Raw genomic sequence first — 14,783 nt, 5'->3', positions numbered from 1 at the left:
CCTGCAGAGAGGAACAAGGCACAGGAAATGGCAATACATAAATAAATATGGCGAAAAGACAACAAAACGGATACACGAGAAATTCAGGAGACGTCAGCAAAGAGCAAGCTGAACACTTAGGGATCAGCAATAGGCAAACTATTTCACAAACTACTGGCCTATTGGAATTCGGGGAGTTTGGGTAACAATTTAACAGCATAAAAAGGTTGAGGATATGGCCAGGCGAAGAATGCAATGTTCGTTCATCTTAGTGAAAGTATTCTTTCAACCTACTGCGAAGGGACAAAACAATTGGTCACTTCAGTAATAAACTAGAAATGAAAATTATCGAGGCCAGTTTTATATCAGACATGGAATGTGTATGTTTAATCAATTTATCTCATAAGAAATATGCAATATGTATAGGTTCCAAGGAAGGTAGTTTGCAAGGGAAGAGGGCAAAGGTAGTTGCTCGCTCTTATAAATAAACAAGATCTATAAATAGAGCAAGGACCACAGAAATACTAAACTTGAACCAGTAAAGATTTAAACCCAGTGTTAAATTGTTTTCTGTAATACATCTGCACACGGGAAAACACATACACTCATGTATATATATATATATATATATATATATATATATATATATATATATATATATATATATATATATATACATGTGTGTGGATACACACACACACATAATATACACAGTACATTTATGTATAATTCGCTCCCGGTTAAAACACTAAGACTTGTTGCGAATTCATGCCGTACGAAAGAAGCATCTTAGTTAGGGTAATAATGATGGGAAATACGACTGTGTGTGTTTGTGTGTGCGTGTATATGTGTGTGTGTGTGTATGTGTGTGGGTGGGTGTGTGGGTGGGTGGGTGGGTGGGAGGGACCACGAACGTTTGTCATACCTTGCTTGACAAGTTTACCGTCGGGTTTTGCCCGATGACGCAGTCATTATGCAGTAAGTTTTTCACTAATATCTTGTAATGACAGGAAAGGTAATGGAGTTTTACGGTAATTATTATAGTCATTATTGAAAAAGACTTTGACTCAATTAAAAAGATGTATTGAAACACATTTGGTGATATCTGCTCTGAACGTTTTTCTCTCTTCCCATGAAAGAGGCTTCTTCTTAATACAGTTCCAGAATAGGATCGTTGGCAACTCTTTACCGAGACAAGTTTCGTATAAATAGAAGGTCGCACAGGAAGAAGATGAAGAGTTTTCTAGAATCCTCAAAGGAAGCAACATATCATCTATTCACCATGAAAACGGTAAGTATATACCTGAATTTTGCATCAGAAAAACATAAGAGACTACTACAAAATATTGTATTTGTGATTAATATTTCAATGTCATAGAAATCTACGAATTTCAGTAGAGTGCTCTCATGCAAACTAATAATGCCTTCGAAATATAAAGTTAAATCAGCATTTTTCTTACTGAAATCAAACGTTATTAAGGGTATTATAACTTCCATGAAAAGTTTCCTGGAATACGTAATTGACTCTCAAAATAGATAATAAAGATCACCTGTCCATCAGTATGTAGTGCATACCGGGAACATATTTAAAATGCATAGCAACGTATAAATATACCTAATATATCAGATCTGATTTTCAAGTATTTCAGTTGGAGGTTATTCTGTTTCATGCACACTCTCAACTGAGTTTGGTCCTCGATGCAGTGATTCCAACTCACGAATCACCCGAAGGTTTTATAAATGATTTGATTTGATTCCTTTTCCAGATCAGCGTTGCCCTGTTGGCGTTGGTGGCCCTTTTTGCCCTGATGGAGGTCACTGGAGCCCTGCCGGCACCTGAACCTAGCCGACGCCACTTCTTTGGACAGAGTCCGTATGGGTTCGGCGGTTACGGATATAGACCCTCCGGATTCGGCTTTGGCTACGGCGGATATGGCGGTGGCTTTGGAGGCTTTGGAGGCTTTGGTGGCCCTGGTGGATTTGGAGGTTTCAACGGTTGATAAAGAACTCCTCTGTAGATGGACAACTTCCATGAAGATAATTGAAGTTATTGCATCAATGACCTTCATGAACTTTGTCCTGACAGGAAGCCCAAAGAAATGTTAAATTATGAAGAGTTTCTAAAGATAATCTAAAGGCTATTTTTCCTTACAATAAATTTTTCTATTTTTCCGAACAGTTTTCTTGTTTAGAATTCCTAATCCTCTGAAGTCTACCAAAAATTCATTGCCTTTTTTTATGAAATGTCGTTCTGAATTTGAGATTTTGAGTCATTTGGAAAAATATACATTTTTTTGTGACCTATGGAGTAATAACAACCTTTTCCCATAGTTTTATATTTAGATCTGTGACTTGATTGTTTCCATTTCATCATCTTGGAAGGCTATGGCAATTTTCATATAGTTTTAATTTCAATAATGAAGTAAAAGCAAAGTGGAGAAGGCCAAAAATGATGTTCTTTGCTTAAAGGTCACAGTGAGTGTCCAGATAGATACCAATAATCCTGCATGTGGGCATTCATCAATTGAGGCTTAATCCTTTGTACTGTAGTTTATGGGCATCATTGAAAGAGATAAATGTGGTCCACTGGCATCTAGTTTTCAATAGATAAGAACAGTAATGAATCAGGTCATGACCTGTGACACTGATAATAGACTGTCTAAGAGGAGAATGGAGAATTCGCTGTCTGGCATCTTTTCACGCAGAATTGGGGAGATTTTTACTTCCAATCCTTATGTGACATAACATTTGATCGAGAGTGGAGAGTAGTGAATGGTCATTATTTATCTGTAAGGACACCCGCTTCCAAGATGGTTGAAAGGGGAGCTGGAGGCTGCCTAGGACATTTTAGCAGAGATTGAATCAAGATATATCCGGCTCCTTTTTTTTTTTCCTCACCCTCTCCCACACCTCATAACATAAGAGGTCTGCTTTCTCCAGTTAGAGCCATCAGACCCCCATGTCTTTTCAGACATATGTGTATCTGCTTTTACACCGAGAGATTATTAAAGAAAGAAAAAAATATATAACATACGTGTGTAACAAAATTATTATAGAGATACTTATAATATAGAATCTTCTCCTTTTACCCCCAAAATTCCCAATAAATAAATGAATTACTCTTAATTCTTTCTTTGATATACGGTATTTTGTGAGTATTTTTTTTTTTTTGAAAATTGTCCTATTACAACTTTATTCCTAATTTTCTATAAATTTACATAGAATTATGTTTACTCATCTTTGAAATATGACAGAATCATCACGTGAGTTACTCAAGCCTTCTTTTGGTTAAAATTTCCTGACAAAATGGCTTTATAATGTAATATAATTAAAATACCTAACCTGAAATGTATCATTTGTAGGAGAGACAATGAGACGAAAGTGTCTTCGGAAGAAGATTTACGTGCACCAAAATACGTTGCGATAGCAATAAGGCTGGTCAAATGGCCAAAAAAGTCTAGACTCCAAAAAAGAACTGCATCTTAAAAAAACACGCTGTAAAGACCTCACCGAAATGTTCTAATGCTGAATCTAAGACCCTTCAAGATACATTAGAATGGCAGTGATACAGACTTCAGGTGCCTTGACCTTTAATGCTGATAATGGTTCTCAAAGACTTCCCCAAGGACCACCCACAATCCCTCACCAAGATGGATAAGAAAGATTGGTAACTACTGACAAAGGTTTACAAAATAAGTCATATTATCTATCTTCTTCATACTGGAAACAGATTTAATTTCCATTTGGTATAACGTGCACCTGTTTCGACTGAATATTCTTGGGGACAATTACCAGTACGTTATTTTATATAAATTTTATAGACTTAATTCTGAAGTTAATGCTCTAGTTAAAACAAAAAGAGGAAAAAAAGACTAATAGGAATGTCAATTGGTCATCGACTACTAAATCAAATGCATCAGCGTTTGCTGAGACCATATTTCCTTTCCGTTGCAAGATTCATTCTTGAAGTAATGTGAAAGTCAGGATATTCCAGATAAGAAGTTCTGCTTAGCAGTTGACTCCCCGGAAATTATGCCTCTTGATTTTAGAATATTTCGCAGAGCTTTTGATCCACTTCTATAGATATTATATTAAACTATACAACTGTCTGTTAACCAGCGTCCAGAAATTTGTAAAAAAGGAATAAAGACGAACAAATTTAGGAAAGGAAAGCTAACTGATATAGTTTTGCAGATAGCTGACAAAATGACAATAAGATAAGGACATTAATGATTTACTTTCAGACCATGGTTTAGCCCTCTTTCATCTCCTTTCTGGAATTGCCGTTCTTGCATTATTCACAAACACAGAACATATATGCGTACACACACACACGCACACATATATATACATATATAGAAGTGTATATTAACAATGAAGTGAAGCCTGTGAAGAAGGCCATAAATCTCGATTAAATGTTATCTCACATAACGATTGGAAGTAAAAATCTCCCCAATTCTGCGTGAAAAGATGCCAGACAGCGAATTCTCCATTCTCCTGTTAGACAGTCTATTATCAGTGTCACAGGCCATGACATGATTCATTGTTATTCTTATCTACTGTTGTACGATGACAATTGAAAACTAGATGCCAGTGGACCACATTTATCTCTTTCAATGATGCCCATGAACTACAAAGAATTCAGCCTCAATTGATGAATGCCCACATGCTGGATTATTGGTATGTATCTGGACACTCACTATGACCTTTAAGTAAAGAACATAATTTATGGCCTTCTCCACTTTGCTTTTACTTCCTATTTGAAACTAAAACTTTATGAAAATTATCATAGCCTTCCAAGATGATGAAATGGAAACAATCAAGTCACAGATCTAAATATAAAACTATTGTAAAAGGTTGTTATTACTCCACGGGTCACTCAAAAAAAAAAAAAACAAATTCCAAGTGACTCAGAATCTCAAATTCAGAACATGACATTTCATAAAAAAGGGACAATGAATTTTTGGTAGATTTCAGAGGATTAGGGATTCTAAACAAGAAAACTGTTCGAAAAAATAGAAACATTTATTGTAAGAAAAATAGACTTCAGATTATCTTTAAATCTCTTCATAATTTAACATTTCTTTGGGTTTCCTGTCAGGACAAATTTCATGAAGGTCGCTGATGCAATGACTTCAATTATCTTCGTGGAAGTTGTCCATCTACAGAGAAGTTCTGTTGAAACCTCCAAATCCACAAGGGCCACCAAAGCCTCCAAAGCCTCCAAAGCCGCCTCCGTATCCGCCGTAGCCAAAGCCGTATCCGGAGGGTCTATATCCGTAACCGCTGAACCCATACGGACTCTGGTCATGTCATTCTGGAGAGGTTCGTGTGGCTCTCTACTTCCTTTCTTTCTTCAAATCTTCAGCTGCAAACCCTCATGGACAGAGTCAATAAACTATAAACACAAAAGGTCTCCAAAGGGAAACCAGCCTGCAGAGAGAGGAACAATACATAAATAAATATGGCGAAAAGACAACAAAACGGATACACGAGAAATTCAGGAGACGTCAGCAAAGAGCAAGCTGAACACTTAGGGATCAGCAATAGGCAAACTATTTCACAAACTACTGGCCTACTGGAATTCGGGGAGTTTGGGTAACAATTTAACAGCATAAAAACGTTGAAGATATGCCCAGGTGAACAATGCAATGTTCGTTCATTTTAGTGAAAGTATTCTTTCAACCTACTGCGCAGGGACAGAACAATTGGTCACTTCAGTAAAATACTAGAAAGGAAAATGATCGAGGCCAGTTTTATATCAGACATGGAATGTGTATGCTTAATCAATTTATCTCATAAGAAATATGTAATATGTATAGATTCCAAGGTAGGTAGTTTGCATGGGAAGAGGGCAAAGGTAGTTGCTCGCTCGTACAAATAAACAAGATCTATAAATAGAGCAAGGACCGCAGAAATACTAAACTTGAACCAGTAAAGATTTATACTCAGTGTTACATTTTTTCCTGTAATACATCTGCACACAAGAAAACACATACACACACGCAAGTATATATATACACACACACACACACACACACACACACACACACACACACATATATATATATATATATATATATATATATATATATATATATATATATATATATATATATATATATATATATATATACATATACACATACATGTGTGTGCATACACACGCACATGTAATATGCACAGAATATTTATGTATAATTCGCTCTCATACACACACATGCTTATATATATATATATTATATATATATATATATATATATATATATATATATATATATATATATATATATATATATATATATATATATATATATGCATACAAGCACACACACATATAATATCCACAGTGTATTTATGTATAATTCGCTCCCGGTTAAAACACAGTCTCGTTGCGAATTCGTGCCGTACGAAAGAAGCATCTTAGTAAGGGTAATAATGATGGGAAAGACGACTGTGTGTGTTTGTGTGTGTGTGTGTATGTGGGTGGGAGGGACCACGAACGTTTGTCATATCTTGCTTGACGAGTTACCGTCGGGTTTTGCCCGATGACGCAATCATTATGCAGTAAGTTTTTCACTAACACCTTCTAATGACAGAAGAGATAATGGAGTTTTACAATAATTATTATGGTCATTATGGGAAAAGTCTTTGGCTCAATTAAAAGATGCATTGAAACGCAATTGGTGATATCTGCTTTGAACGTTTTTCTCTCTTTCCATGAAAGAGGTTTCTTCTTAATACAGTTCCAGAATAGGATCGTTGGCAACTCTTTACCGAGACAGATGTTTCGTATAAATAGAAGGTCGCAGAGGAAGAAGTTGAAGAGTTTTCTAGAATCATCAAAGGAACCAACATATCATCCATTCACCATGAAAACGGTAAGTATATATCTAAATTTTGCTTTACAAAATCATAAGAGACCACTACAAACGATTGTATTTGTGATTAATATTTTAAAAAATCATAAAAATCTACGAATTTCAGTAGAGTACTGTCATGCAAACTAATAATGCCTTCGAAACAAAGTTAAATAAGCATTTTTCTTACTGAATATCCATGTTTTTATAAACTGAAATCAAACGTTATTAAGGGTATTATAACTTCCATGAAAAATTTCCTGGAATACGTAATTGACTCTCAAACATAGATAATAAAGATAATCTGTCCATCAGTATGTAGTGCATACTGGGAACATATTTAAAATGCATAGCAACGTATAAATATACCTAATATGTCAGATTTGATTTTCAAGTATTTCAGTTGGGGGTTATACTGTTTCATGCACACTCTCAACTGAGTTTGGTCCTCGATGCAGTGATTCCAACTTACGAATCACCCGAAGGTTTTATAAATGATTTGATTTGATTCGTTTTCCAGATCAGCGTTGCCCTGTTGGCGTTGGTGGCCCTTTTTGCCCTGATGGAGGTCACTGGAGCCCTGCCAGCACCTGAACCTAGCCGACGCCACTTCTTTGGACAGAGTCCGTACGGGTTCGGCGGTTACGGATATAGACCCTCCGGATACGGCTTTGGCTACGGCGGATACGGCGGCGGCTTTGGAGGCTTTGGAGGCTTTGGTGGCCCTGGTGGATTTGGAGGTTTCAACGGTTGAGAAAGAACTTCTCTGTAGATGGACAACTTCCATGAAGATAATTGAAGTCATTGCATCAGTGACCTTCATAAACTTTGTGCTGACAGTAAACCCAAAGAAATGTTAAATTATGAAGAGTTTCTAAAGATAATCTGAAGTCTATTTTTTCTTACAATAAATTTTTCTATTTTTCCAAACAGTTTTCTTGTTCAGAACTCCTAATCCTCTGAAGTCTACCAAAAATTCATTGCCCACCCCCCCCCCTTTTTTTTTTATAAAATGTTATGTTTTGAATTTGAGGTTTTGAGTCATTTGGAATTTTGTTTTTGTTTTGATTGACCCGTGGAGTAATAACAACCTTTTACAATAGTTTTATATTTAGATCTGTGACTTGATTGTTTATATTTCGTCATCTCGGAAGGCTATGACAATTTTCATATAGTTTTAATTTCAATAGTGAAGTAAAAGCAAAGTGGAGAAGGCCAAAAATTATGTTTTTTGCTCAAAGGTCATAGTGATGGTTCAGATAAGTACCAATAATGTAGCATGTGGGCATTCATCAACTGAGGCTGAATCCTTTGTAGTTCATGGGCAGCATTGAAAGATAAATGTGGTCCACTGGCATCTAGTTTTCAATAGGCATTGTACAACAGTAGATAAGAACAGCAATGAATCAGGTCATGACCTGTGACACTGATAATAGACTGTCTAAAAGGAGAATGGAGAATTCGCTGTCTGCCATCTTTTCACGCAGAATTGGGAAGATTTTTACTTCCGATCGTTATGTGACATAACATCTGATCGAGAGTGGAGAGTAGTGAATGGTCATTATTGATCTGTAAGGACACCTGCTCCCAGGATGGTTGAAAGGGGAACTGGAGGCTGTCTAGGACATTTATAGCACAGAATTAATCAAGATGTATCCGGCTCCTTTTTTTTTCCCTCGCCCTGTCCCACACCTCATAACATGAGAGGTCTGCTTTCCCCAGTTAGAGCCAACTGACGCCTATGTCTTTTTAGACATATGCGTATCTGCTTTTACACCGAGAGATTATTAAAGAAAGAAAAAAATATATAACATACGTGTGTATGAAAATTATTATAAAGATACTTATAATATAGAATCTTCTCCTTTTACCCCAAAAATTCCCTATATTTTAGTTAAAGTATCAGTAAATAAATTAATTACTAAAGGGTATCACCAACTAATGTAGTTCCAAGTTACTATTTTGGTCTTGCAGGATTTCCAAAGGATTTTAAAGAGCATGAGAGAACGCCTTTCTCTTAATTCTTTCTTTTATAAACGGTATTTTGCGAGCATTTTTTTTTTTTTTTTTACAATTGACCTACTAAAACTTTATTCCTAATTTTTTTGAAATATGACAGGATCATCATGCGAGTTACTCATGCCTTCTTTTGGTTAAAATTTCCTGGGACAAAATGACTTTATAATGTAATAATTAAAATATTCAACCTGAAATGTATTATTTGCAGGAGAGGCAATGAGACGAAAGTGTCTTCGGAATAAGAACTACGTGCACCAAAATACGTTGCGATAAAAATAAGGTTGGTTAAATGCCCAAAAAAGTCTAGACTAAATTACTAGTAAGTTATTGTACACTAAATTTTATAGACTTAATGCTCTAGTTAAAAGAGAAAAAGGAAAAAAAAGACTAATAGGAATGTCAGTTGGTCATCGATTACTGAATCAAACGCATCAGCGTTTGCTGAGACCATATTTCCTCAGAGCCTTTCCGTTGCGAGATTCATTCTTGAGTCAGGATATTCCAAATAAGAAGTCCTGCTTGGCACCTGACTCCCCGGAAATTATGCCTTTTATTTGGGAATATTTCGGAAAGCTTTTGATCCATTTCTAATGATATTATATTAAACTATACAACTGTCTGTTAATCACCGCTCCAGAAATTTGTAAAGAAGGAATAAAGACAAACAAATTTAAGAAAGGAAAGCTAATTGATATTTTTTTTTTTTGCAGATAGCCTGACAAAATGACAATAAGATAGGGAAATTAATGATTCACTTTAAGACCACGGTTTAGCCCTCTTTCACCTCCTCTCTGGAATTACGGTTCTTGCATTATTCACAAACACAAAACATACATGCGCGCACACACACACACACACACACACACATATATATATACACATATATATATATATATATATATATATATATATATATATATATATATATATATATATATATATATATATATATATATATATATATATATATATATATATATATATATATATATTGTCATAAACTGGGTGTCTTGGTTGGGGAAAGAATTGAACAAATGGACATTTTTTGACTGCAAGGGGACCAAGTGTGCCCAGATTATGAACAAAAGGGAAAGTTATTGGAAAATTACCTTAGATTTTCCTGGATTTACAATTAAAGGAGGAAGGTCGCCATTTGGAATTAGAATTCTTTTACAAATTTACAGGGGCTTATTTATAGAGACTTTAGCCATGAGACAAGGAGACAAACAAACGACATGGTAGTCAATGGGCAGACTCATTATTGGACACATAGAACAATAATGCAATAGTTGGCAACAAGCAAGCTGATTAATAAGGGGGCCAATGTGCCATACAATTATTCCAGTTACAATAAAAATGGTTTAGTCATGCCCCGATTACACTAAATAGTCTCAGTTAGATGCTGCAAACAGATTGAACTCTAGGATGGGGAAAATAATTCATATACAACTTTGGCAAGGCTACAATGGATTTCAAGGATCGGACCGCGTCCAGGAATAGTTCAGGCTTGAAAGGCAGTCAAAGTTATTAGGCACAGAGCACACGGATTGGTTGGTCTCCCCTTGTCGGATAATTGCGGCACCAGCACTCGACATCAGTTATTTCTCGGCGTTAGGTTCAACCAGCTAGCGGAGGAAAATGGTGGAGCGTCCATCGAGAAGGAAGTTGAGACTAGTACTGGCTTCCTCCACTCTCAAGCGGCATCTTGTTTTCGAATTTTGGGCCAATGTTACCTGCAAATATGTCACGACAACCAGCAAAGAGGGCAGAGGAAAAGCATACTTAGAGTTAAGTGCTTTAAGATTAAAATCCTACCTGGCCCCTAGCTTTAATATGCCTATTTGACCTTCCCCATACCTAAATACTCCCACCTCACGTGATGGGGGTGAGAAGGGGGTCCTATTGTTTCCCGGGTCGAACGATTTTAGAGGGGAGGAAAGGGCGGGGGGAGTGAAGGAAAGCCTATGCTAACTACTGGGGCTAACGGCTTTTATCTGGTTCAAATATTCTCACGGCTACAACCCGCCATATTGGCGCCTGACAACGCTAACTAAGACAAAAATTTATTACCATGCTAACTAGATCACAGCTAAATAGGAGGGAGGAATCGTAAATCCTTGATAATATATATACGAGTATATATATATATATATATATATATATATATATATATATATATATATAGATAGATATATATATATATATATATATATGTATATATAACAATGAAGTATATAATATATATATATATATATAAGTGTATATTAACAATGAAGTGAAGCCTGTGAAGAAGGCCATCAATCAATGGCTTTGCTTGAAGGTCATAGTAAGTGCCCAGATATATACTAATGATCAACATCAAGGTATTCATCAAAAGAGGCCTGATTCCATTGCAGTTTCTGGTCCAGTGAAATTAAATTTCCAGTGGGTATCATAACAGGAATGAACCAGGTCATGACCTGTTAAACCGAGTGAATCCTTCTGCAGTAACAAACCATGAGTAGGAAACGGTCAGGGTCCTCACGTTACAGAAATCAACAAAATGGAGACTAAAGGATCCCAAAGGATGCTAGAAAAATATCATAGCAAGAGAGTTTATGATACACTGTCTGTCTTTTTCTCCTGTATGAGTTTGTGGGATTTTTACCTCAAACTTCTAATGTGTAATAACACCGGAGAGAACTGACTGCTCATTATGCATTCATAAATATCCTGCCTCTAAGCTGACTTGAAGGCGGACTAGATGCTCCCTAGAACTTGTTAGTGCCGGCTGACTGGTGTGGACGGTTTGGCTCTCGTTTAGAATGAACGATTAGCTAACGCACAAGTCTTTCCGGACGTTTAGGGTATGCTTCTATGCCGAGAGATTAATACATATATACTGTACATATCAAAATAATAAAAGTTATCATACTAATATAAGGGTTCTTCTCGTATTCCCCAAAAGCCCTAAATTAAACAGAGAATTGGAATTGCTTGAGATTATTTATTAGTTTGGTCTTGCAGGCTTTCCAAAGGATTTTCTAGGACATAAGAGGATGCTATTCTATTCGTTCGTTCTTTTGCTAAACAGTATTTTATAAGCAATTGAGAGACAGTTGTCCAACTACAATTTCAATCTTAATTTTTCATAAATTCACATAAATGTTTATTTCCACATGTTCAAAATATGACTGAATAATCACCCGAATGACTCGTGCATTGTTTTGGTAAAAATTTCTTGAGATATTTTGTCGTTTATAATAAAATAATGAAAAGATTTGGCAATAAAGTGAATGACATTTACGTCTAATGGTACTGTAGAGTACTTACGTGTAAGAGCTCAGAAACCTGAAATCCATTATTTTCAGGAGGGGCAATGAGACGAATGTCTTCAGGCAATATAAGATTTACTTGAACCAAAATAACTTGTTACAAAAGAAAGGTAGGTAAATGGCGCAAAAACGTCTTCATGCCAAAACGCTGCGTATTTGAACTTCTAGAGGGTAAAGACCTTATCAAAATGGTCCTTTGTTGACTCTTAAGAACCTGTAAGATACATTAGGGTGGCACGAACAGAAGTCTGCAGGCGCCTTGATCTGTACAGCTGACAGTAGTCCTAAGAGCTTGAGCCGTGACTAATCACAATCCCTTTTCCGACTCAGAAAGAACCTTCACCAGGATTGTAGGAAGACTGGTACCTACAGCCAAAGTTTTAGCTAATCAGACGTATTGCTTTTCGTCATATCAGTAAACAAATTAAGTTCAATACGATATAAATTGTAGGTGTTTGGCAGAACATTACTAAAAACCATTTAATAAGTGTATTAAATTAGACAAATTTTCTATATTTGAGTTAATGATGTAGTTGGAACTGAAAGAGAAAACACAAATAGAAATGTCAGCTGGGCACTGGTTACAGAATAAAAACTATCAGTTCTTCCTGAGAGCGTATTTCCTCAAAGCTGTTCCGTTCCGAGATTCATTCTTGAAGAATGTGAAGGTCAGGATATTCCGAGCAAGAAGTCATGCTTGGCTCTGCCTCCCCGGATGCTTTTGCTTTTTGTATCGGTAATATTTTGCAAATCTTTTGATTTATTTGCCTTTAGAGTAAAATAAGCCTTCTTACTCTCTATTACTCATATTCCGAAAAGCAAAAGCAAGGAATAAAGAGGAACCAATTTAATAAACTTTCTGTTTGTCTGTATGTCTGTCTGTACGTAAGCAATAACGATATTATACTACAGCGTAAATTAAAGCAGAAAGACAGTTGAAACGAAGGTTTTTTGTGAAAGATGTGAAACGAACGAATCAGCTTAATGATGATAAGGTTAAGGAGACGAGGAAAAGCTGTTCGGTGTGAGGAGTACGTTTAAAGGGGCGGTCGGGGTGGGGGTGAATGAACGTTTGCCAAATCTGGCGGAGCTGGTCACCCTTGGGTTTTACGTCACTGACACAATCGTAACGCAACGCGTTTTTCGCCAACATTAGTTGTAATGACCGATAAGGTAGCGTACTAGTAATGATGATAATAATTATTAAAGAAAGACCTCTTAATATAATTAAAGAGATGCATTAGAATACAACTGATGACATCTGCTTTGAACTTTTCTTTTCATGAAAAGGTTTCTTCTGAATCCAGTTGCAGAATTGAGGATCGTTGGCAACTCTTTACTGAGGCAGGAGTTTTGTATAAATGGAAGATCGCAGGGACGAAGGTGAACAGTTTTCCACAATCCTCTAAGGAAACAACATATTTTCTATTCATAATGAAGACGGTAAGATTGTATTTGAATTTTGCATTATAAGAAAACAAGAACTACTACGAGTTATTGTATTTGTGATCTATATTTTAATTTTTCTGAAATCGTCAACAGATTTCATCAGCATAATATCATGCAAACTATATACAATATCTTCGAAACATGAACTTAAAATAGCATTTTTCTCATTGAATATCCTGTTTTTTTTTTCGAGAATAGCAAACATTATTAATAGTTTTATACTTTCACAGAAAAACTGTCCAGGAATTTGCAATTAAACATCAATAATAATGATCATCCATCTACCCATATGTAAGACAAACTGGGGATATATTTTAAACCGTGTAGTAACGTACAAGCATACATAATACATCAAATTTTGTTCTTAATTTCTTCCTTTGTACGTTATACAGTTTCACACACGCTCTCAACAGATTGATCATCGATGCAGTGGATCCAACTTTAGAACCATCTGAACGTTTTTCAAATTAATTTCCTTGATTCCCTTTGCAGATCAACGTTGCCCTGTTGGTGCTGGTGACCCTTTTTGCCCTGATGGAGGTCACTGGAGCCCTGCCAGCACCTGAACCTAGCCGACGCCACTTCTTTGGACAGAGTCCCTATGGCTTCGGTGGTTACGGCTATAGACCCTTCGGATACGGCTTCGGCTACGGCGGATACGGTGGTGGTTTTGGAGGCTTTGGTGGTGGATTCGGTGGCCTTGGTGGATTTGGAGGGTTTCATGGATGATGAAATTCTTCTTTAAAACCTACTGGATTTTAAAAATGATTAACTAGTTCTTTTAAAAAGATCCTAAAAGCAACCAGACATATACTTGCCAAAAAATGAATGCTCTTGTAAATTATAATAAAGTAATATTTTTCAATTAATTTTATTATATTATCTCCTTAGACTGATAGCCTACTAAGTAATGTAGTAAGCAAGGTATTCATATAGTTAAATATTTTGGCATAATGTATTTAGACTCATTTGTGAGTACTTTCATTCCCTCTGTTTTTAATACTGTACAACCATCATCTTTACCATTGGAAATCTTGAGTTTCTCCTTTCTTGTAGTTAGTGAGATTCAGAAATGAAAATGCTGTTCATAGTGTTATAATAAAACAGTGCGAACTAAGTTACAAGTAACATTAAGCGTGCCCTTTGCTTGAATGTAAATAGT

At 36.0% G+C, this 14,783-nt stretch overlaps 3 protein-coding genes across 3 annotated transcripts; all 3 read left to right on the top strand.

Moving 5' to 3' along the window:
* Window positions 1–1,188: 1,188 nt before the first annotated feature.
* On the top strand, window positions 1,189–2,149 carry LOC136845329 (neuropeptide-like protein 33). Its single transcript, XM_067115554.1, has 2 exons — window positions 1,189–1,270; window positions 1,746–2,149. Exons 1-2 carry the CDS (start codon window positions 1,211–1,213, stop codon window positions 1,977–1,979), a joined length of 294 nt encoding a protein of 97 aa, XP_066971655.1. The 5' UTR covers window positions 1,189–1,210; the 3' UTR covers window positions 1,980–2,149.
* Window positions 2,150–6,795: 4,646 nt separating this feature from the next.
* Window positions 6,796–7,763, top strand: LOC136845330 (keratin-associated protein 19-4-like). The gene is made up of 2 exons (XM_067115555.1): window positions 6,796–6,860; window positions 7,360–7,763. The coding sequence occupies exons 1-2, from the start codon at window positions 6,852–6,854 to the stop codon at window positions 7,591–7,593; spliced, it is 243 nt and encodes an 80-aa protein (XP_066971656.1). The 5' UTR covers window positions 6,796–6,851; the 3' UTR covers window positions 7,594–7,763.
* A 5,805-nt stretch (window positions 7,764–13,568) lies between these two features.
* Window positions 13,569–14,486, top strand: LOC136844703 (keratin-associated protein 19-8-like). Its single transcript, XM_067113949.1, has 2 exons — window positions 13,569–13,615; window positions 14,114–14,486. Exons 1-2 carry the CDS (start codon window positions 13,607–13,609, stop codon window positions 14,348–14,350), a joined length of 246 nt encoding a protein of 81 aa, XP_066970050.1. The 5' UTR covers window positions 13,569–13,606; the 3' UTR covers window positions 14,351–14,486.
* Window positions 14,487–14,783: the final 297 nt, after the last annotated feature.

The sequence above is a fragment of the Macrobrachium rosenbergii genome, chromosome 13, assembly GCF_040412425.1.
Source record: "Macrobrachium rosenbergii isolate ZJJX-2024 chromosome 13, ASM4041242v1, whole genome shotgun sequence".
NCBI lineage: Eukaryota > Metazoa > Arthropoda > Malacostraca > Decapoda > Palaemonidae > Macrobrachium > Macrobrachium rosenbergii.
This window is presented reverse-complemented; position numbering and strand designations above follow the sequence as displayed.